Source organism: Physcomitrium patens, chromosome 26 (assembly GCF_059467195.1).
Source record: "Physcomitrium patens ecotype Gransden chromosome 26, ASM5946719v1, whole genome shotgun sequence".
Lineage (NCBI taxonomy): Eukaryota > Viridiplantae > Streptophyta > Bryopsida > Funariales > Funariaceae > Physcomitrium > Physcomitrium patens.
The window spans coordinates 2257347-2281133 of NC_143435.1; the positions used below are offsets into that span (position 1 = coordinate 2257347).

Genomic DNA, 23787 nt, shown 5'->3' on the forward strand with positions numbered 1-23787 from the left:
ATTTTGTCCACTATCACTTGCTTCAGAGACAGGACTTGGCTGTTTTCATTGCATGAAATACCGACTTCAAATAGATTGCAACTTCAATCGCTGACACTCTTCACTCATTATTAGGCTCGGGGACATTGAATGCTGTCTACCTTTGAAGACCCGCGCTCTGAAACCCTCGTTTTGAAACAGACAAGTGTTGTAAAACTGAAGTTAAAAGGTGGCGTTTTTGAATGCATCCAATATTTGTGGAGTAGGTACTCCTATTCTGGTGCAAATCTGTGTGATCGATACTGCTACAATCGCCTATATGAAGTATTCTGCCAATCCTCAAGGAAAGGATCGTAACTGTAATTTCCTCAATATTCGATGAAAATGCCATAATCATAATCAAAACCTACGTAGAAAGCTCAAGGAATACAAACCCATCTTAAGGAAAACGAATGAATACAATCGTTTATGAAGCTAGTTTTGATTTTAAGACGCTTTAAATTTGCAATAAAATGTAAATATTGAAAAGACGTTGAATATAGCAAACATTCAAAACCTAAACTTCTTTTTGGATCAGAGTTAACAAAAGCTTGGATCATACTTAAATTGAATAACATCACCACATCTAAGGCTACTTGGTATTCATTTTTATACAGAGGTATTCATAAGTCATAGCAAAACATTTGTCCCAGTAAAATTGCAACAATAAAACTGGACCCTTCAGCTAATACTTACACCAACCAATGAATGGAATGGACTATCTCACGACATGCACAGAAAGGGTGAGAAGGGCACGTCCCAACTCAGCTGAAGAGTTTCATTTAGTTTTTGTCCAAGGACCATAAATCACTCCTAGGTGTAAGGATCCGATTGACACCCACATCATAATATCCTCATGAGCAAGCTAGCTCCTCCACGAGAGTTTTAGATTCTTAATATACGGAGTAGAATGTCATAAACTGGGATTGCACGCATCCTCAAACCAATCACAAACTTAAGAGACGTAATTAAACACGTTAGATTCCATCAACCTCAATCTTCAGACAAGTAGAGAAGAAATGAATCAACTTTAGAAACTTCAGAAAACTGGACAACAAATGTTCTCTTGTAGATAGAATCAAATAATGCAAGTGATAACAATAACTACAGAATTACCTGACGTTCTCCTCCAACGTGGCCAGTTGATACACCGACGGAGGAAAATGAGGCGTGAATGCGTTCCTTGAGGCTGAGAGTGAATTTGACAGCTTCTATCCAGACCTTCAATCCTGACACATTGTCCTGTAACGATCAAGTGCAATGACGCCGAAGGATAAATTCTCATCAATATTCTAAGCCTAAGAAAGGTGGTAAATTAAAATGGAGGTGTAGGATGTATACTAGAAAAGCTCGAGTTGAAATACTTGTGATTCGTATAGTCAAATGACCATTCGCACACTGTCTTCTTTCCTCAAACCCAACTCGAACAACCCTCAACAACCTAAGTGGCCCACAAAGAGCAGCTCAGTAACACTCAGACTTTGATAAGTAGTCCCATTTCTGAGAGATTAGAAAACAGAAAAGAAGTCACTGTAAAGTTTGTGTGATAAATATTAGTTTTCCCCTTCAGAAGTTTTATGATTATGTGGCAATTCTGTCATTCTGAAACTATGCAAGTTATATTTGGATTCAACAAACTGAGGGTTTTGAATACACATTATCTGTGAATTGGAAATATAGATTGTTGCAGAATAAATGTTCAAATCAAATTAAAAACTCTGCAGTTAAGAAAATAAAGAAGTGAATAACTTTAACCTGATAACGTATCAATGTATAATTTGAATCATGATTATTTGAGAGCATTTTTTAACCGCATTTTTCACATACGGTTTTAGAATTCAAGATTTAGTAATGAAATCAGCGGTTAATAGCTTTTCATTTCATAAGTAACGAATTTGCATTAAATTGTACTCAATAGCTCAACTTTCAATCCTTATCATACATTTTAAGTTTATTATATTTTTTTAATTTTATGGCTGTGTTATTGGTTTGTTTATTTGTAAATCTTTGGCTTTTTATTAAATTATTCAAAAAATTCCAACCACATATTATAATATAATGAATAATTTTATCTGATTTTTTAAAAATTATATGTAATTTACTTTTGAAAACTGTGTTACAACTTTAAAATCTATCAGCTAATAATTGTAAAACATTATGTTTGTTAAAAGAGATTTAAAAATTAAAATTATAACACATATTAATATTGTGGGAACAGAATAACGTAAGATATATTCAACTTAACTTCACCTAGAATAGGTCTGCACTTATGTATGGCAAAGTATCAGTATTACTGTTGTCATAGATGAATGAATGTGACCTTTTGTCCATTCCTATGAGAGGTTATGCCAACATGCCCCCTTACTCTGGAACTATAGAGAACGCAAAGGACTACAAAAAATTGTATCAACATTGTGACTATTCTAATATGAGCGGTAGACTAAGCTATGGAGATTCACTGGTTTGTAGTTATACTTATGTCATTACTATTAATGATTGAGAGGTCGGTGATGATTACGATAATACTTGAGTAGCGTTGGTGTTGGATTGTGGAATTTGATTTCCTTGTTTTGGTTTTGCGGAAGAGAAGGTGTGTTCCCTTATCCTGAGTGTTGAGCGGGACAAACATAGAAAGCATCTAGTGATTGTGTTTTGAACTGTTTGGTATCTTCACATCCTGTGAATGAGGTTGCATAGAGTGTGTGCCTAAGCTCCAGTGCGTTTGATCAGAGTGTTGATCCTAGGATCCAGAAGACGATTGATTTTAGAGTTGATATGGTTAGAGAAATTTAGAAGCAAAAATTGAATGCAAAAATTGAAAAGGAGGTGAGTAGTTTCGTCACAGAAAAAGATGTTCTTAAAAGCGCTTTGGAAGAAATCGAGAAGGGAGCTCTCGATTTGTGTTCCGTGTCGAAGGAGAAGCTAACCAATGTGATTGTTCCTTGGTTGATTGAAGATCTAAATCGTTCAGATGATCTGTACAAATTGCAATATAATTTGAGGAAAGTGTGTTGTTTGTGGAAAAACTTCATGTCGGAACAAGAGCAGTGGCTTTGTAATCAAAAGGGTTATGTTGAACAATTGGCTGCTATTTGCAATGTAGATATGTGGAGGGTGAAAGCCACTCTTCACTGATGTCTGTATCAAGCTAGATAGTTAGTTTTAATGTACTGTGGTTGGAGTAGCAATATCATGATAGTTGCATAATTAGATTCTTTATTTGAATTTTTGAAATAAAGAGTTTCTTAAGGGATTGATGAAGAAATCTGCATTTTGTTCTATAGATAGAACAAATTGAAGGTATATATCTCCACTTCTGATCCTTTTACAAATGAAATGGTAATGTGTTGTAATATGTTTTGTATGTTGATTTATATGTGGATTGGTTGCCATTGTCATATTGGCTTTATTATCACAACAAATGGTAATTGGTTGATTTATTTCAAGATCAAGATCATTCGTTAATTTTTTTAGCCAAGTTGCTTTTCTTGTTGCTATAGAAAGAGCCATGTATTCAACCTTATTAGAGCTGAAGGCAACTATTTGTTGTTTCTTTGACATCCAAGTTATAAGTGTTTGGCCAAGACTATAAACAAAATCTGTTGTTGATGTTTTGTCTTCAAGATCTCCTACCAAGTAAGCATTTACATAACCTAGGATGTAAAGATGAGCATCTAGCATTAATAATAAATTTAAAATCTTTTAATATCTTTTAATATCAATAATCATTTAACACCTTGAAGATGAAGAATTTGAGGTCTTGCTATAAATCTATTATAGATCCCTATGGTGTAGGATATGTCAAAACAAGTGTGTTGAAATTGAATTAATTTTCCAACAAGTGATCGATATAGTTTTAGATCACAAAATGGTATGTAGTGGTTGGCAAGTTGATAATATGTCATATCAAATAGTTTTAGTGTTTAAATAAGATAAGCTCTTCAAGTGAAAAAATTTCTTTTTGGGACTTGTATATATTTTATTTTAAAAAATAAGGTCATATCTCTTGCACCTAGTTTTGACATTTCAATACAAGATTTGAGTTATTGTTTGAACCATTAGATCTAATTTAAGTAATTTCTTGTAAAGAAGAGATCATCAACGTATAGAACAAGAAGCAATATTTTTTTTGTATTCAATTTTATATAGGTTATAATCATCTTATCTTTTTGTAAATCCTTGTTCTTAGAAGAAAGTATCTATTTTCTTATACCATTGTTTTGGTACTTATTAAAGTCCATATAATTCTTTGTGTAGACAATATATCAAATGGTCTTTGCCTTTAATTTCAAACCCTTCAAGTTGTATAATAAATATTTTTTTTTCTAGATTTCCATATAAGAATTTTATTTTGACATCCATATGATATAATGGCCAATTTCTTTGTGCAGTAAGGCCTAATAATAATCAAATAGTTTTTCATTTAACAATGGATGTAAAATTATTTTTATAATCTATTTTTATTCATTGCTCAAAATCTCTAGCTACTAATTTAGCTTTGTATTTTTATAAGATTCCATCATTCTTAAGTTTTTTCTTTAAAATCCATCTGGTGCTAATAGGTGATTTTCTATGAGGTAATTCAATGAGAGTCTATATATCGTTTTTATGGATTGATGATATTTCTTCTTATATGGCTTGAGTCTAATTGGATTATATGATTGCTTGTTAAAAAAATTTCAATTCTATTGATAGCTCACACAATCCAACAAAATATTACTTAAGTTATGCAAAGAAATGTTGTGATTGTCTACTTTGATTCATAATTTTTTGTACTGTTAATGAACTATTGGTTTTATTGTGGAGCTCTATATCTTCTAGAGGTGACATTTGATTATCAAAGAAAATGGAAGAAGGCCATGAATCCATATTATTAATAGAATATTGATAACAAGTGGGATTTAGAAAATATTTTGTGTGTTTGAGCAATTGCATAATGGTTCAATGCTAGTACTAAACAAAGTAATTGGAAGATTTAATATAGAGATATTTGCATGTACAGACTGCTTGTTTGGTAAATGTGTTCTTGTTGATGAGGTGAAAGGTGCAGAGAGTACATTTATGGTGGCAATAAAATATCGAAGAGACTAGGCAATTCAAAATCAAGAGAAGATTGTATTGAAGTCTTGACATCAGAGAATATAGAGTTTATTTTAAGGCATTCAAAAAATAATGTTCATCAAAAATTATATGACAAGTAATGAGAATTTATTGCAAGGTAGAAATTCACACTCAATAAGCCTTTGATTCCAACTCATTGCTAAGATATTTACTTATAATGGATCATAAAGATGATTTGCCGGCCCCAATATGGTGTATTTGGGCAATACATCTAAAAACACAAAGGTGCTCTGAATTTGATTTGATGCCAGTAAAAACCTCTTCTGGCATATCATACTAATTTGTAGTCAATGTAGAATTTATTAATTGGACTGCCATTTGTATTGTCTCAATCCATAGAAATATGAATAGCCATCCAACAATCAATATGGAGCAGATTTTATTTATTATTGTCCTATTTTTTTGATCACCAACCTTATTTTATTAGAAAGTATAAATAGTAAAAAGGTCCCATAATATTCCATGGTGGTTGAGATATGTGGTGAATTTATTGTTGGTAAATTCCCCGCCTCTATCAAAGCACAGCCATAGCAACTTGCAACCACTTTGTTATTCAATCATAATATAAAAGTCTTTAAATTTATCAAGATTATTTATTTTTAAGTTTAGAAAGTAAATCCAAGATTTTGAGCTACAATCATTAGTCAAGAGAAAAAAATAGTGTAACTTATCTAATGAAGGAACTAGATAAGAATTACATAAATTGGTGTGGATGAAGGCAAGTAATGTAGTTATCTAATGAATTGTACATTTTAGAAATTCTTTGCAAGTTTACTTGCCTTTGAGACAAGTCATACAAAGTTAATTATGCAATAGTTCAAATAGTCCAACAAAATTTCAATCTTTATGAGAATGAGTAAATTTTGATTTTATATCCATCAATAAACATAAAAAGTTTATATAGCACTATTCTATTATTTTGTCGTCTTAAGGCAAGGGAAGTATATGGTTTTATTCAAGTTAAGATAATACAAGAAGATTAATTGAATACAATAATATGTCCTTCATCTATGAGTTTTTTAATAGATAAAATATTGCAATGAAGCCTAGGAATGATTTGACATCTTTGATAGTTTTTAGTTCTTTCAAAAGAAGACAAACATGTGTTGTTTCTTGTCTTTAGATTCTATGAGCATTTTCTTTAAAGAATGTCATGGATAGTGAATTAGATGGAACTAGATACTAAAAAGCATTTTTGTCTCTTAAAAAATAGGCCAAAGCATCCAAATCAAAGATCCACTCAGATTCCATCTCTTGTAATGTAAGAGTATCAAGAGTTGCCTCTAAAAGTTCTTCATAATGGAATTTATCAAAGAATTTGATTGTTCCACCATATTAATATTTGATTGAACACAGGAAGTGAATAGTTGTAATATTGATTAAAAACATGATGGTGGTTTAGTATATAAAGGACTTGATGTTGAAAAATATCTAGATGTGTGTCTCCAATTCCTTTAGCAAGTATAGAGAAAAGTGTTGGGACTAATCTAACTATGAGACAAAAAATTGTATGGCCTTTGTTAGTGTGGCACCAAGTATCACTTGTTAACAAGATTTTCAAGTTGTATAATGAGGGCATTTTCAAACTCAATTTGTTGTAGTGACAAGTGATGCTCTTCTATTTGAAGTTGTATATTAAGTTCTTTGAGAGAAAGAATATGCTACTTATTATAAATCTAGCAAGCAAGTAAACTAAAGTAATGAAGCAATCAATTAAAGATTTTGTAGATAATAACAACATTATTTTGTAGATGGCCAATGTTGATTAGCTCGCATTGAATGCTATATATCCAAGTTGTAAACGTCATGACATCCATGTTTTTGGACATGCAAAGATCTTTTCATTTATTTAACACCACCATTGTCTTAGCAATGGTATTGGTACAATATGTGCTTGCTAATTTATTCTAAGAGATGCTCAGATCCATGATGTCTTCTACAAAAACGTGCAATATGGATTGCAAAGAGAGCTTAATGATGGAAGATGTTTGCTATTGTTTTAGCCAAAGTCATGCATAGTCTTGTGTGGGCCTATTGATTGAAGTTGACTATGGAGTAGAGGGTTCATTAGTATCAAAGGAGTCAAAACCTTGAGTGGAAGAGTGGACGAGCATGTAGTCTTGGATGTTGTATCCCCTTGGATTAGTCGAGATGATTGGATTAGTGGAGATGATGGCAATGCTTCTCCAATTATATTCCAAAAGTCTTTGCAAAGGAAAATATTACATAGTATTGACTTTGAAAACAACAACATTACTTCTTTAGAAACAACAATATTCATAGTACCTATTTGAAAGAAGAGATAGAAGTATAAGGTAGACTAGAGTTGTGCAAATAGAATAATAGTATGCAATATCAGATCAAAGATATTCTATAATATTTACTACAATATCACTTGAGGAACTACTAATGTGCAATTAGTACATAGAGACTAAGAGTTCTAGACCTAGCATGCTCTGATACCATGTGGGAACAAAATAACGCAAGATATATCCAACTTAACTTGACCTAAAACAGGTCTACCTTTATAAACAGCAAAGTACTGGGGTTACTGTTGTAATAGATGAATGAATGTGACCTTTCGTCCATTCCTATGAGAGGTTATGCCAACAAATATAGATAATACATGCAGTAATAAAGGACATAATCTGTAGGTTAGTGATGATTTAGCATTGACAGCTGATAATCTACTGCCTACGTTGTTACAGTTGTGCATGACTCCAAGATGGGTTACGTGTATCGACCTCTCTCTATGCAAGTATCTCTCTCTCAAAATCTCCTGTGAATTATTGTAGCGTCGGCATTCTTGAGGGTGGATAGACGCAGTTTGTGGAAGCATACATCAATGTAATGGAAAGGACGAGTGAGAAACACCTGATGACCTCAATAAGCCGAATGGAGGTCAACAGTGTTAAATATGCGTAAAATTGTAAGTTGTTTGAACCAAACTTTTAGTGTTCTTTATTAGGTTATCTACATCTCCTAAAGATGGCACTCGTCTAGGCTAATAGGTGCTTTTTGTGCTATTCACCTAAGATTTCCAGGGTATAGAACAGGATTTTAGCGTCAAGCACCACGACGGGGATCTTTTTATCCAAGATGCAAATTTGGAACTCATTTCATGCTCACCGAACGTCCTAGAAGATTGAGGCGAATCTTCCTGAAGGGGTATCTCTAATTGTTAATCCTTCACAGTATCAGAGGTGATTCGCAATAGCTGTAAAGCCTTAGATGGAGGGCATAACCAGAAATATTTCTCATGAAAACAGCGACCCCTTGAAGTCACCCTCCGAAGCACCCTTCATGATGAATTGGGATTACATGGTGAATTTGGAAATGGAAAATATGTTGGTCCTGTAATGACTTCTCAAACTTGAGGGGAACGATGTCTCCCCCCAACCTATACTAGTTAAAGAGAGGAAATTTCTTTCAGTTCAGAGGTATTAAGAGAGTGGATCCTTACCAAGTAGAAACACAACCACGGAGGGACCCAGAGGTGTCCCTTTTCTTAGGAAACTTCTAGGCCACTTCACGAAATAGCCTCAAGTCTATAAGGAGAAGGTGATTCTTTTTCATGCTGCTCAAGAAGCCAAGATAAGCTCTCATCAGCAACTACATCACATCTCAAAGCTCTGGAAACACGAGAAGTTCAGGCTCTACTCCATAAGCATAGCGACAATGCATAGTAGAAAATTTCGAAGAGCTCAATCTTCTTCCCAAGCTGGAAACCAAGGTGAATGTTGAACAATACTGAGGTCATCCTCACAATGGCTGAAAGCCATTAATGAACAAGGATTTGTTCGGTAACAAATTTCAGAGACTGACAAAACAGCCACTTCAGAACCGCTACTCTTTGAATATCAAAATTCCTTAAAACTCATAACCGCAAGTAAGACGTGCGAAGAAATCCAGGCAACAAGGACTCTTCACGCGAATTTCAATGGCCTCAAGCTTGAAGGCATACCTGCCGACATAGAAATCGTACTCAGCAGTCGAATCCGTTCTCTTTAGGGATGCCTTCAAAAGCACCTGATGTGGAGATGGGAGCAAGATATCTCCCAGCAAGAAAATGTAGAAATGCCTTCTCCTTCTCCAAAATATTTCCTTGCAGGTAAATAACTCCTGACACGTTGTCTGTGACTCTTCAGTGATGAAATCGGTGCGGGCTGGTAAGGCGAAGAAAGAATGCTAGTGGCAGATGCTGGCCGTGTTATATTCATTGCTAACTTAGGATGATAGAATACTAACGGTTTTCGGTTTCTTCTAATATAAACTCCTAAATTCCTTCGCAATCAGATGACGTAATGTGTACCTTCCTCGTCTTCCCAGCTTCGGATAGCTTGGAGAACAATCCAGGCAATGCTTGTGCTCTCCATGGTGTTTCTAGCCTTTGCACCTGCTGTGTTAACACTGTAAGAAAAACATTTTAGAGGTGAGGGTTTCCCAAAAAGGCTCCCCGCCGAGATCCTCAGCCAGCGACAGCAAGAAGTAAAGCCCTACCAGCTTTTTGTCCTGATATAATAGACAAGCATCGTCGATATGATTCACCCCATCTGAGACATTATACCTGTAGTACTGGTACTCTCCTGGGCTCAACGTCCACTTGAGCTTGAATATTGCAGGTACTCGAATTTCCTCTATAAAATGGAGTGGATCAACTTTCTGAAACTTGTTTCAAGTCCAGCGCAGCAAACACACAACCCGCAACGGAGGGAAGAATGAAGACCTTGCTTGATCCGCTAAACGCCATCACCACTCCATCCATCTACTGGTGTAAATGAATTACGAAAATACACAAAAAGAAAACGCTAGGTTCCAAATATGTGCTGCTGCGTGTACAATGTTTTTGATGAACTCGGTGCACATCGAACAATGGGCAGCATAGTGTATGTGAGTGCGATGTGGAGAGAAAAGTTTCTGCTTCCTCCCCCAAACCCCCCTTTCTTTCCGTCATTTCATAAAATTCTCTTCCGAATATATACTACTATCGCGCTCAGCATGGGAAAATGAAATGGATACTTGCGAGTCGCTGTTAGCCGGAGTGTTTTGACATGAGTCTAAAATATGTATTGGGCTTTACATTGCGCTTTGTTTGAGGATGTCGAAGTCCTGCTTCAGTAGATGAACTGGAGCCTTGATGCGTCTAAAATAGAGCTGCCGCTGGCGTGGCGAATCCCCATGTGTTGCCAAGACTCTTGCTGGTACGCCACATGTTCCGAAATCGACGCACACTCCATCATTGAGATGTGTGAAACAACGTGATGGAAAATTGAGGATTTTGCCTCAGTGATATATGATAATTAAAAATGAGTAGATAGTGTACGACGTGATGTCGAAGATTAATAAGATAATGACAACTGCAATTTGTCAAACCGCGGTGTGCCATATGTACGTGAGATTCGCAGCGTAGCTTTTAATATTTGGAACTTGTTGAATGCCTTTGTCTTTTGTCCACATTCTGCTTGCTGCAGCATGGGACCCATTCTGACATAAAGCTGCCCCCTGTTCAGTGCCGTGCTTTTTCGTTACCTTGGTTTGGTAAGAAAAACAATTTCATCTCCAACTTCTCAAGTTTCCCCTCCTGCAAGTTGGACATGATCTCGCAGTCAGGACGCTTGAATTCACAGGGGTACTGCTGCAATGGCCCACAACCCACACCGTGCGCTGAGCTCGATGTGTCGGACCCCAAGTCCTGAAGATAATTCTCAAGTGTGAGATTGAGATGCATCTCCATCCTGAGAACCTCGGCCAAGTTGTCCTCACTCTCGCACCTCCCTCACCGAGCTGAAGAGGAAACAACTCTGAAGACAAAACGAAACCACTAAATAAAGGGATTCACTAAGATTCCTTGAATTAAATATCAAACGGTGTACGTGTGGTTTTTCTGACGGTGTGAAGTTTGACCCTGTAGTCGCGAAAAGACAGCAGCCAACTCCTCTAGGAATAGTAACCTAATCAATGTCATTACCGATACATCCGAAGATAGTGCTGCAACGCACGGTAACCGAAGCATCGCCGCACTTTGTCTTTGTGCCTCAGCCTGCATCAACAAGTGAACTTCACATGGTGTCTCAAACTCGTATTCCATTCCAGCCCTTCCACTTGTGGTGTGTCATGCAAACAAATTTGTGGTGTGTGGTCGCCCCGTCACAATTGACGATGCAGAGTATAATTCTCTGGGTTCCTGTTGAAATGAGAAAATTGAAGGAAGAGAGTAAAAGAAGAGAAGAGACATTAAAGTTTTGTTTATGTGAAAGTGTGAATGAGTTGATGGGTTGGATTGTTTGGGGGGGGGGGGGTGCAAGATGCTAACCTTTGGTTAGATTAGGAGGTTTTGTATGTTTATTAATTTATGATTGTATTTACATAATCATGGTAACTGTTGGAATATTTTGAGAAGAAATAGAAGTGAAGAAAATGTCCATTGATTAGAATTAGATGCAAGATTGTATGAGTTGTGGTTTCTTAGTTGGGATGAGATTTCTTTGTTTTTTTAGAGTAGTTAAATTTCACAGATAAAAAGCTAAACAAAATTATCTGGGATAGAATTGAAGGGATGCATAAAAACATCACATTGATTGGTTTCAATTCATGGGGACTCATGCAAAAGTGGAGAATGAGGTAGGAAAGTGGAGTAAAAGAAAATGAAACAATCTCCTCAAATTCTCCACTAAGGCTTTCATTGAAGAGTGTATTTTAATGCAAAATTGGTTCTTGAGGAATGGTTGGAATCTTTTTGGGAGATGTGCCATCATCTGAGCCATGTTGTGAAGTTCCAAGGCTTTGTAACCAGCACTTAGTTCCACGTTCATTTTTTTCTAGTTTGAAAAAAGAAACAGAAAAAGAAAAACAATTTCCTTTACATCTTGTACTAATCATAAACTTTGCAAGATTGACTTGTAGCATGATAACATGGACAATACAATCAACAGAATAACAAAATTTGGGGGAAGTTTTGAGATCATTTTTACCAGTTTCTTTGATTTGATTTTATCTGATTTGATGTTTTTCCTAAAGTTACCAAATTGGATGCATCATTGGTGTGAGGATTCATTGGACTTTTAGTAGATCATAAAATAAATAAATAATTTTCATCAAGTTTTTGATGGAAAGTGCTGAGTATAAAATATTTTAAAAAAGAAGCATAAGTGTGACAAAAATACAATTATTGAAACATAAGTGAATAAAATACATTATCAATCTTACTTATACTTGTAAATTTAGTATATGCTTTATTTTTAAATATATATATATATATATATATATATATACATATACAGGTTTGTCATAAACTGCAATGATATTGGTTGATTTCATATTTAATTTAATTTAATTTATTTTATTTTCCAGACCCTTATCATGTGAAAGTAATAAAAAAAAAAAAATCTATTTATTTTACACATAAATCCTCAAAACAAAACAACACCCACAGCATTATCAACAGTACTAAAACAAATGATGAAAGAGTAGTATTAGGCCAAGATACAGATCTACACAGAGTTATTGAAATGAGCATTTCCTTTGTGTCAACTTCAATTTTTGCATAGAGCACTCACCAATATGAGCATGTGCATAAGCCCAACCCTAATATCAAGCACAACACTGCCAATGGTTTTGTAAGTTTTTATTATTATTATTATTTTTTTTTATGTACATCAAAATACATACCCGCCCATTTATTCATTCACATGTTGGGCATGGAATGTATGAGTGTGTGTGTGTGTGAGAGAGTGGGTTTGACTTGACTTGCTGATCATGTGAGATGCCCAACCCAGTCAGCAAATAACCTCTCCCACCAGCACCACAACAACCACATTGTTTGTATGAAAACATGTTTGGTGTTGCATCCAAGACCACACTCACATGGAGTCACCACACAGCAAAAGCTCATCCAAGATTCCAGTTCCAAAACCCAGCCACATAGACTCTATCCGTTCATCCTTTTCCCATCCATCCATCCATCCAGAGCAGTTTCTGGAAGCAAGGAAGTGGGAGGATGAATGTTCGTAGTTGGTATCATCCCACGAAGTCATCCGACTTCGAGGGGGAGTTTCCGTGATTCTGTCAGTGAGGACACTTGCAGTTCCAGGCAAAAGATATTCCGAAAAATGCGCACAGAGTTGATTCCGGGGAAGCGAAATCGACTTTGCCGAAGACAAGAGCAGCGCTGTTAACGCTTTCTCATGCTCTCTGCGCCGTCTAATCCACATCCTCGCCGGCGGCCGTCCGACATCGAACGGACGCGGACGCACGGGCCCGGTCGTCAGAGACGTCGCATCGATGCCGTTGGTGCAATTGTCGCTCCATTTGACCGTGTGGAATCGGAGGGTTCACGGCGCCTCACCAGCGACCCGTGGGAATGAATTCCCGGGCATGTTGAGCGCGTCTATCTGCGCCAGGGTAGAGCTGCTCCACATCCTCGAACGTGGACAGGTTCAACAATTCTTGTCTGGGAAGGTTACAGGAAGTCTTTCGGGAACTGCGAACTCATCTGTGCAACAAGCTGGATGATTCTTGTTCCGAATTCGTGTGTCGTTGCGAGAGATTGTGTTTTCGGCGAGGTTTGCTGAATTGTTGTGTTGAATGACGGAGGCGCGAAGGGACCGTCAGGGGGAACATTGCGCATGAGAAAGATCCAGCGAGACAGTTGAGGAAATTCGAGTACGTTTAACGCGTTCCCCTGGATCTTCTCCGTGTATTTCCAATTTTTTCTGCAGTTATTCTTCAAAATCTTCAGGTTATAGAAGGTGGACCGTAATCCTAAATGTTTTCGAAGAGCAAACGACTCTTGTGAGTTTGGAGTGAGTGGAGTAGGCGAGGGTTAAGGAAAATTGCACGGTAAGCATTCTTGAGCGGTTTGATCATGAGCGTTGCGTCGTTCCTTGGATGAATTAGGTAGTTTTTTCCGGTTCTAGTCTCTTAGCTGCTAAACATGAATATGTAAGGTGGAGTGTGGTTCGGACTCGTGGTCTTGAAGATTTTTAGAACACTTTAATAAAATTGCTTCGATTGTACGGGCATTCAAATGTTAGTGCTCAGTCTTTAATTCTTGCATTTAAGAGCCACATAAAATGGGATTAATTAAAATTATAATAATATGAATAAAAATGATTTTATATTTTCGATTTCTAATTTAGCTAGATTTTTTGCCTCCTCTCTCATTTATTGTTCTTTACACAGTGTTTCTCAGGTTACAAATTGTTGGTAAATTTTGCAAGTAACGAATATCGTTTTCAGGCTCGAGGTTTTCTGAATTCTGAAGAGTTATTATCTTCTCTGATCTCATGTAGTGGCTCTTATGATAGCTGCTGGATAGTTTTACCGCTGCTCGATTGATACGACGCTCATGTTAAAGACTTAATAAAGTAACTGGGATTTTATCAACGTCTAAACCACCTTGGGCGACTATTCATTTTCAGACTTGAATGATTTCTGATAGTCTAGTTTCGAAGTCTGGTGATTTTATTTTTGAAAGTAAATAGTTTATACGAATCTTTTCATTCATTCTCATCTGATGTACAAGGTAGTTACAGATAAATGCCTTGCGTGAAACTGATGCAAGGAGCTCAGTGGTGCCTTGATCATCTCCTACATTCATATGCAGTTTTATTTAGAGATAATATGATCGTACGGCTTCTCTGATCTGATCCTTATTGAAGTGATCATGCTCCCCTGTTCTCAAAACTAAGAACCTGCGCAGTATTTTATATTATTTTATTCGGTGGTTTCGCGGAGCAAGAAAATTGTGGAGTGTGTTGGGATTCGCACTGGTCTTATAAGAGCTGTTGAGCCTTACAGAACTTCACGCGAGCAGTTCCCATTCTTTATGTCTCTTCGTCACTCTGTATCATTGAATTAACGAAGTGATTGCATGTCTGCTTGCAAGCATGTGTAAACTTGATCAATTTAACCCGAAAGCGCTCGAGAGAGCTCAGCAAATGTGACGTACATCAGTGGACGACAAGAACATCATCCGAGCTAAATGCTCAAATTACTAATTTAGAATCCATAGGCTAAACCCAAAACCAAATGTAGAAATGTAACATATAAGGTGAAATCTGAGGAAATAACTGAGACGAAGCAGTATGCTACTGTTTGGTTACGGAAAGGGAGGGATTTTGTCTGGTTCTACTTGTACGTCCTCCAGCCTCCTTAAGGGCGTTTTGAAATTGTCGTCGACTTTAATACGCTGCGGACGGCAGTGATTAGCATAATCTGATTTTTTTTCACTGCAAACCTGCTACAGTGGTTCTTCTTGACATAGTTTCACATCTGAGCATCTTGATCTCCTTGTCCTTCATGCTTCTCACATTATTCTGCGATGGCAGGCACTTCAAGTCAGGTTAATGTGGACGACTACAACCTCGATTCATTATGACTTGTGGCAATGCGAGGTTGTGGATTATTTACACTTGACACTCAAGTAGGACAATGTCCTGTGAAGATGGCATCGGGTGAAGATTCGCAAAGATCTTCGTCGCGTAAAGCTCATCTATTTGACTTTTGTATCAAGTTTTTAAGGATATCTGGGATACGTCTTCCTATCCCGCCACATTCTGGAGACTTCACAGGGAGCTCTTCAAAGATTCGACAGACATATTTTCTGAAGATCACTCTTCTACACGGAACTGAACAACAGATAATTGGAGAGTTTGAAGTAGTTGGCGACGAATGCATCATCAATCACCAGATCTCGTGCCAAATTGCGTATGCTAGGCCTGATAAGCTTCACGTGTACATAGGTATGCTTGGATCCCTTGTTCTTAAGATGTTTTTTTTATCGAGTATGTTTTGAGCAGAATGGATATATGAAATGAGCTTATATCTATTAACTATGCTTTGAGTTCGGTGACAAGTAAATGTAAAGTGGAGTCAACTGGATTCGGATGGATAACCGAATCTTGTGTTTATATGCATCGATGGGAAGTCTTAGCGAACCTTTTTTTTCGCACTTAATGTTCAATTGATCGAATTCTCATCAGGAGGTTGCAATTTCTGGTTTCAATAATGTATTGCTACTGACTCTGCTTCTGGCATGTATCTGGAATGGCAATTGATGGATGTGTCCTGCTATAGACCAGGTACATTTTCTTAATCATACCAAACACTTTGGATGTTGAGTTATCTACTTTTCCTTGCATGGAAGTGAGAAAATGCCAAAAGCATTTAACACAATTTTGACAAACCTAGCCTTCCCCACGCAGAATTGGAGTGCTGGTTTGTCTGGACATATTACCGTGGATTTTAAGGAGGTGTGCCTCTCTACCTCGTTCATCTCAGAAGTATTAGTTTCTGTAAGAATTCCCACACAAGGTTACACGTGTACTTGATCACACGATGATTTTAAAACGCGGCGCCATCTTAGTCACGGTCAAACTGAATGATCACAATGAGTAAGGTTTTAGAAGGTCCCAATTTTGTTTAGAATTGAACAATTTCATGAGACAGTGCCTAGATATTAGACCTCACCTTCCATCTGGTTTTTGATGACTTAACTTCTTACTTATTGTTAAGCTAGTCTACTGTCATATCGTTCTTTTACTGTTACTCACGTATTTTCTTGTGTTACTTCAGTTTTTTGAGGACCTTGATGCTGAAATCTGTCTTGAATACCCTCTATTTTCAAGTGGACCGTCACATGTTCGAAGTCCAGCTAAGTTGGAGGTAAGAAAATGGATATCTTTAATTGTAACATGTTTATTCACTCTATCAGTTTCTCATTTTCTTTTGTAGCAATGATCAGACATACAGTACATCTTAGCCGTTGAGGACTATTATTAAAGTGCAGATTTGATTTGGAATCCGCAACATGTGAACATTATATTTAGAGAATGCATTGCATATTAGAACTCGGATGGATGACTACATTGAGTCGAACGAGTTTTGATTTGTTAATTTTCTGATTATTACAGATGTCGGTCTTATGTGCCTGCTCAACCAAGTCCGCTTTGTTTTCAAATCAACTTCATCTTAACCAAGAATATATGAACTTCGAGGATTTAAGGTAAATGATTACGATTCGATTGAACGTTTCTCTTTTGCAATCTTGGACATTCGAAACTCTGGACTTTCTCTAGTCAAATGTAGGAACTCTTGAACGTGTATATATGAATCATTGCATTCAACCAGTGTTCTTCGGTACCATCGTCTCACGAAGTCTGAGATTGCCAGATGTCTCAGCTGTGTTTCAGAATTATACCATTGAAGTAGTATGAGGTGTGATTAGTTCTAAAAGCGTTTCAAATTGTATTGCAGTAAAATTAGGCCATCCTTAGAGGATCTTTGGTACCCACCAGATCAGTTGAACCCTGAAAGCGGCCAGGAGGCTCTATCAATGCTACCCGGGAGCGTTCTCAAACAGGTGAGCATACGGCTGGAAATGAGGAAATTTTCCACCTCAGTTAGGAGTTCTGAACCAGCCTACCTGTTGAAGATTAGATCTGAAGAAGGTTGATGGATTGACTTTAATTCTTAAATATCTTATATCTTACATATTAGGAGTTTATGTTTCAAAGGTAACCCAGCGCGGAGAGCAGTGATGAAACTAAAAAAATTATTCACTCTATCAATTTCCTGTGACATAGCAATAACCAATCGAAGCTTGTATTCTGGTATGCTTGCAGGTCACACCATCAAATCTGTGCCTTGATAAAGTTGATAGAGAGGTGAGGCAAGTCGAAACGGTTTGACTTTGTTGGCTAATCTTTCAGTAAAGAAGTCCACTAAATTACTTGAATCGCCTCCTTTCTACCATCTGATATTATCTTTTTTGATGAACAGATTGAAATGCTGAAGGAAATGGAAGGTGACCTCATTGAACTAAATTCGAAGTTAAACAAATATGTAGCAGCACAAAGCTTGGAGGGATATGCACCTGGTGTGTTGGTTGTGTGCTTCATTCATGATGGTGATATAGTTATTGCTTAAAATAATAAGGTTAACTATTGTAACCATTGTAAGTGACAGCGGCAAATGACTAGAGAAACTGTGGCTTACTTCTTTTAGAACACCTAGTTGTCAACATTCTGCCATCAGTGGTTTTTCAGAGTTACTGAATTTGTGAAGTTTCTCCTTGTTGACGTCAGAACAATATACGCGTAAGATTCCGACTAGACCGGACGTTGTGGCAGCTGCGTTTTTCGCAGCAGGCATGGCTTTCCAAAGACAAGTCGACAATATTAAGAGACATAGAATGTACAGCGGAACCGAGGATCCACTTTTGCCTGGAGAAAGTCCACGCTTGCTTCTAGAAGATGTTTCGTCAACCTTCAAGAGTGAAGCGCCTACAAACCAAGAAGTTCAAGAGGTAAAGCTGCTAATTCGTTTTGTGAGCAAACACTGGTTGGTGTGTTAAGTAGATCTCTTGGGTATGTTACATGTAGAATTTCCTCCCACCCTCTTTTTTTGTCCTTAAATATCTTTAAATGTTAATTAGGCCATTGCACTTGGCAGTGTGTGATATCGAATTTCAAAATAGTGTTGGGAATTTGCAATAGACGTGATTCGATTAAATCTCTGACCTTCACTAATGGAATCGAAACCTACCGCCATTTTCTCAGGTTGACACATTTTGCCATGGATCAAGTAGGAGTCTCGTTTTTAGTGAAAACTCGCATAGTTGCGGCCTTCCACAGTCTTGCAGCTGCAGCAGTGGTAAGCTCACATCAACTTGAGGTGGTCTATTGGTATGCTGTATCCAGTGGTTCTCTAGCTTCGGTATCAGCTTCTGATGATTCTCATCCCTAAATTGACAATAAATTTGCATTGAAGCTGATGTCGGTTTAGCAGGTGTTGGCTATATGAACGTTTTTCTCAATGCTAAGCTTCTCGCAACATTCAAGGTTTAGTTAACGGAGAGAGCAGGGTTTGTCTTTATTTTTCTGAATTTGGTATTCTCTCGCAGCACTAGATTTTCGGTTTTTCGCTGTAGCAAATTCTGGCCCTTGCTCGCTCTATTGTCAATTAAGATATGTTGCGACATCGCCGTTGTATGTGTCGTGTACGAAAATCTACAAGTATATTAGTGTCCAACATGTAGACTCGTCTACTGCTGCATTTAAAGATGAGTCTCTGGTTTTGAACTCATTCATTCATTCATCTCAACTTTCTGGATTTTGAAATGTGCAGAAGCTGCCACAAGTTTGGCAGGAGACATAGATGAAGACGAGAATGACCAAAGCTTTGTAGATTCTTCTGTATGCTCCGGGGATACGTCCTTATCCCTTTCGGAACCAGAACTATCAAGTCCAAGGACCTCTAGTGATACACGTTCATCACTTGGTGAATGTAGTACTTCAGAAGGGACCATGAATTTCGTTAGGAATGATATTCTCAGTGAGCCACATGGTAGGTTAAAAAAAAACAACGTATTGAGTGTTGTAGATAGCGTACTTGGGGCTTTGGCAATCATAGGTTCACCAGGTTCTAGATCCAAGGATATTCATCCTGGAGGCAGCAAAGACGAGAGAGTAACTATTGCAGGATCAATGCTTGGGAGACAACAGGTCACGAGTATCCAAGCAATCCGTAAGAGCAATCCAGGTTTGGGTTGGCTCACAAATTCAATGCAGTTTGAGTGATACCATAAAAAAACCCGCTGGTACCACTCATTCAGTATATCAGGCATTCCTAAGGGTGTGGCTTGCTTGGTTCACAGATACATGGGACTTCCGTGACAGTGGTAGCTTTGAGCACCCAATATTGTTGGTAGTTGATTCAACCTGTACACAATCAGTGTGTTATTCTTCTAGTTTGTGTGGAATCAGTATCAGACAACACAGCAAGCAATTACCAGTTATACGGGGTATGATGGTCACTAGCTCAAATTTTGGTACGCATACTTGTTCATTTCATCACAAATTTACAAGCACATAAGTTGGTGTTTGACATCTGTTAGGTCTTGTTGCAGTTCGCTATTATTGTATTTAAATTTGAGCAATCTACTGAGGCATCTGTGCCTTGAACACCTCTCTACTAAATACGAGGATCCTGAGACGGTGGTCCTGCTCTGCAATGCAGGTAGGGTTTCTTGCCTAAGCATGGAGTGAATTCTTGGTAAAAATGGCCAATTCTATGTGTATGTTGACAGCATGTCGATTGCTCTCTCCACCTACAGAAAAAATCTGCATCTACGTCTTGCACCGCGTCTTGATGTTGTCAAAAGGCTTCACAACAATTGTTGTATCAGAATTTCACTAGTAGGTTTAGGGGGAAAACATGACCTGTACTAATCCTTCTATTACAGTCTGGAAGTTCTCTTCAACGCCATCGTCTTATTGACTTGCTGCTAAATGTATATCAGCCATCATGGCCCATATTGGTGCATTGGGTCGGGCGTGCGAATTTTAGTCCTAACTCTACCCAACCTGCTACTTGTTGTCGTTGCCAGCTTCCTTTTTTTCAACACGAGCACTAACTTTTCATTTCCCTTTGTCACCCATCTGCAGCCACAAATGCAGCAGCTGTGGTCTACGTTTAGTAGTGTCCAATTACTGTGGCTAATGTGGTTTTCCCGCTGCCAATGGCTTTTCCATCGTCTTCTGAGGCTTTCAGCTGCAGTTTGTAAGATGTTTTAATGTTGAAACTGTTGTGTGGAAGCGGTTAGAGACGCAGGAAATTTTGTTTCGAAAATTCGATCGTTTTTGGTTAACGTAAGGGCCTTTGAAGTAGCTACTCCCTGAAAGGTCTAGTGGACAGGGAGAGTACAGTGTCTACGGGATACTTGGAGGGGTGAAACACGGTTTCGGACAGTGAGTTGAGTGGACTTTGGACTTTTTCGCGCTTTGACGATCCTACATGATGTGAGGAGCTGATGCTTCGTTTTTGTTGCGTCGTGCACTTTAGGGACTTCAGAAGCAACCTCAATGGACCAACAGTGCGTCACAATTCTAACAATGGTTGCGTGCAAAGCTTTCAGTTCCGATCAAAACATTTTGGGGCGTTCATCAGTCTGCGCACACCATGTGCGATCTCTGGAACAAGCTTGATGCAATTCTAAACAGCACATTTCTCCAGCTGTATTCGAACAACCAAGCAGTTGGATTAGGAACTCTAGTAGAGACCTATACTGATGAAGCGAGTAATATATTCAGATCTTCGTATCTGTTAACAAAGGATACAGATTATTGCAGAGGTAATAAAGTGGAAATAACTTGATGACACAGAGAACATGATAGATGATTTGCATGCCAATCGGTAGTGAATCTAGTGCACTAGTTCAAGGTTTGTTTCAAGTCCTTTAAACAGATATTTGGATTATACATCAAGGTTTACTTGGAGTCTGATTCAAACAGATATTTGGATTATATTTCAAGGTTTATTTGAAGTCTGATTCATAGCGTGCTGAACAATCTCTGTTTGCACTGTTCAACGTGGGTTGTAAAATGAAACCAGGTTTTGCGACTCTAATCCTGCGCAAGTTTATACTTCTTAGTTCCTACTCCTTTGATTTGAAACTTATTGATGACATACTTGCACCATTTGTTTTTTTAACTCAATTTGGTCATGTGTATTGCGATAGTGTATTATCAGTACAATTATATATGTTTAGCCAATTGTCATCACCCTTAAACTCAAGGCTATAAAATCAACTAAGTAACTCAAAGATTCAAAGCTATCAAATCAGGGAGGTAGCTTGAAATTTTTTTGGACTTACCCAAGTTCTTCACATGGAGGAACAATGATCTTATATTTATGTTCTCCCCAATGCCATAGGTTCCAATCATAAGCGACCATAGGTTAGAACCGTTAAAAGATGCCGCCAAATATAAAAAGATTGCCGTGAGTATTGGTCGCGCTTGAAATGACTCTAAATCACTGGTGATTGGTGTGGAACAATACAAGACTGTTTCAATATTTAATAAAACCTTTCATGCGAACTGAATCTCAAGGCATTATTTTAAGTTATTAGAAGTCACGAAAAATCAATAAAAAAGAAAATAATGTACGCTAAAACAGGCAACAATATCTGTCACCCTTGAGGTATTAATTAGGACAAGTACAAACAGTTGGGGACCCAGTACAAATAATTGAGACTGTATCGATTATGAGCCAAAAATCTTGGTGGATTTCACAATTCCCATTGACTTCTAGATTCCTTCTCACCAGAGTTAGTTGCTATTTTGGGTACGACGGTGCATTCTAATGGCCAGTAACTAATTAACAATATTTTAACCAGTGAGTTCTTGTCCACCAACAATATACCGCAAACTATTATTCTATTTTCATTCTCTAAACGATCAATAAACCACAACCGAACCAAAATAAATAAATAAATAAATAACACACACACACACCTTCAGAAACGTAAGATTTAGAACCAAACCTAAAATGTTTTGATAAGCCCTAAGTCTCAAAACTCTCCACTAATCAACTTTCAGTACTTGAACTTGTAAAAACTCCTTGTATTTCAGCTTCTTAGACACTGTATGGCAAATAAAGAACCCCCAAATCATCGTAACCATGTTACTCTAATATAATAAAACTCAGGTTTTTGTGCCTAGAATAAATCTTTGCTGCTGCTGCTGCTGCGTTCGAAACACTGGAGCTTGGCATTCAATCAAACTGCATGTCGTTGATGGATGCAGTGCCAAGATTGGGCGATCGGTGCATGTCGGCCATCGGTGGTGGTGATCTCAAAATCGCAAGTCAGAAACGAGAGATACGCGCGCCACAAATTGCTAGCATGCGGGTGTTGTTTATTTTAATGTTCCTCGTTAGGCCGCAACCAACAATTCAAACTCGGTCCTTGACGTGAGATTCCTCGTTTTCCCGTGACGAAGGTCTCCTGCCTGAAAGCTGATGTTTCAATCCGACCCTTTCACGTCACGAGTGGAATGTGGGTATAAAACAAACATTGATGCAGGCCTCGTAGAACTTGCAATTGTCGTAACTGACTGCATCTATAGGCGCGCGCACATTCACAATGGCAGAATGATAAAGTCTACACTAATGTAAGCCCGGTGCACCGCGACTGTCAGTGCTGATTGCCGTCGCCATCGTTCGGGAGATATCGTTTGTGGCCGGTCCGATGCGATGAGCGTTGCATCTTTTCATCCCATCTTCGATGTTGTTGCATGCTTGCTATATGGTGTTGCTTCGAAGGCTTTGTTGACTTGCTTTAGGGTGCGAAGCGAATCGAAAGGGCTCGATATCCGCGGTCGCAGCTCTTGCGTGAAGTTGGTCTCGGTGATGGAGTTTCAGTTGCTGAACTTTTGTAATTTTTTAGCACTTTTCAGTAGCTAAGTCTAACGGGTTTGAGGTTTCTCCGCATTCTGGAAAGAATGTTGGCCGCGTTTCGTTTGTTTTCCGAGGGTTCCTCAGCTGGACGTGCTGCACTAGATGATGAATGACAGTCGACGAGCTCCGTGGATCAATTTGAAAGCTTGTAAAGGTTCCGCAATCACCTCCCGAAAAAGGCTACTTCATACGATCAGTTCCTACATTCGTTGTCAGAGAGGTGTAATCTTTTTGAGATTACTGAGCTGTTCTGTTTTCTCCCCACTCATCTTTTGTAATTGGTTCACTTTCATGCCGCATGATGATTATCTGCAGCGAACAAGTAAATCCCATCATTTTCTAAAATCTCGATCACCCAAGTAACCAAAACCTTCTTGCATTCTTTCTCCCTCCGCCTGAATCCACCGCAAC

At 37.9% G+C, this 23787-nt stretch overlaps 1 protein-coding gene and 1 long non-coding RNA gene across 9 annotated transcripts; one reads left to right on the forward strand and one right to left on the reverse strand.

Annotated features, from left to right (window-relative positions):
* Nucleotides 1-8073: 8073 nt before the first annotated feature.
* On the reverse strand, nt 8074-10186 carry LOC149986177 (uncharacterized). 5 transcript variants are annotated; one of them, XR_016501192.1, is made up of 4 exons: nt 9707-10173; nt 9452-9549; nt 9104-9261; nt 8074-8716 (listed from the first exon to the last, which is right to left on the reverse strand). It is a non-coding gene; the product is annotated as an uncharacterized LOC149986177 (long non-coding RNA). The 5 variants fall into 5 exon arrangements; XR_016501194.1 differs by having other exon boundaries at nt 9452-9535; nt 9707-10075; XR_016501193.1 differs by lacking the exon at nt 8074-8716 and having other exon boundaries at nt 8826-9261; nt 9452-9538; nt 9707-10186.
* A 3380-nt stretch (nt 10187-13566) lies between these two features.
* Nucleotides 13567-20029, forward strand: LOC112277946 (uncharacterized). 4 transcript variants are annotated; one of them, XM_024510826.3, is made up of 12 exons: nt 13567-13800; nt 15468-15881; nt 16216-16220; nt 16344-16433; nt 16714-16803; nt 17052-17143; nt 17395-17500; nt 17763-17804; nt 17920-18016; nt 18225-18445; nt 18699-18792; nt 19267-20029. In XM_024510826.3, the coding sequence occupies exons 2-12, from the start codon at nt 15527-15529 to the stop codon at nt 19716-19718; spliced, it is 1644 nt and encodes a 547-aa protein (XP_024366594.1). In that variant the 5' UTR covers nt 13567-13800; nt 15468-15526; the 3' UTR covers nt 19719-20029. The 4 variants fall into 4 exon arrangements, with proteins under 4 accessions (XP_024366594.1, XP_024366597.1, XP_024366596.1 ...); XM_024510829.3 differs by having other exon boundaries at nt 17920-17944; XM_024510828.3 differs by having other exon boundaries at nt 16344-16391.
* The last annotated feature ends 3758 nt before the right edge of the window (nt 20030-23787 follow it).

Coding starts and splice junctions, on each gene's coding strand:
- LOC112277946 (XM_024510826.3), top strand. CDS start 15,527: ATGCGAGGTTGTGGATTATTTACACTTGACACTCAAGTAGGACAATGT. Junction 16,804..17,051: donor GAAGTCCAGCTAAGTTGGAG/GTAAGAAAATGG, acceptor TGATTATTACAG/ATGTCGGTCTTATGTGCCTG. Junction 17,501..17,762: donor CCGGGAGCGTTCTCAAACAG/GTGAGCATACGG, acceptor GTATGCTTGCAG/GTCACACCATCAAATCTGTG.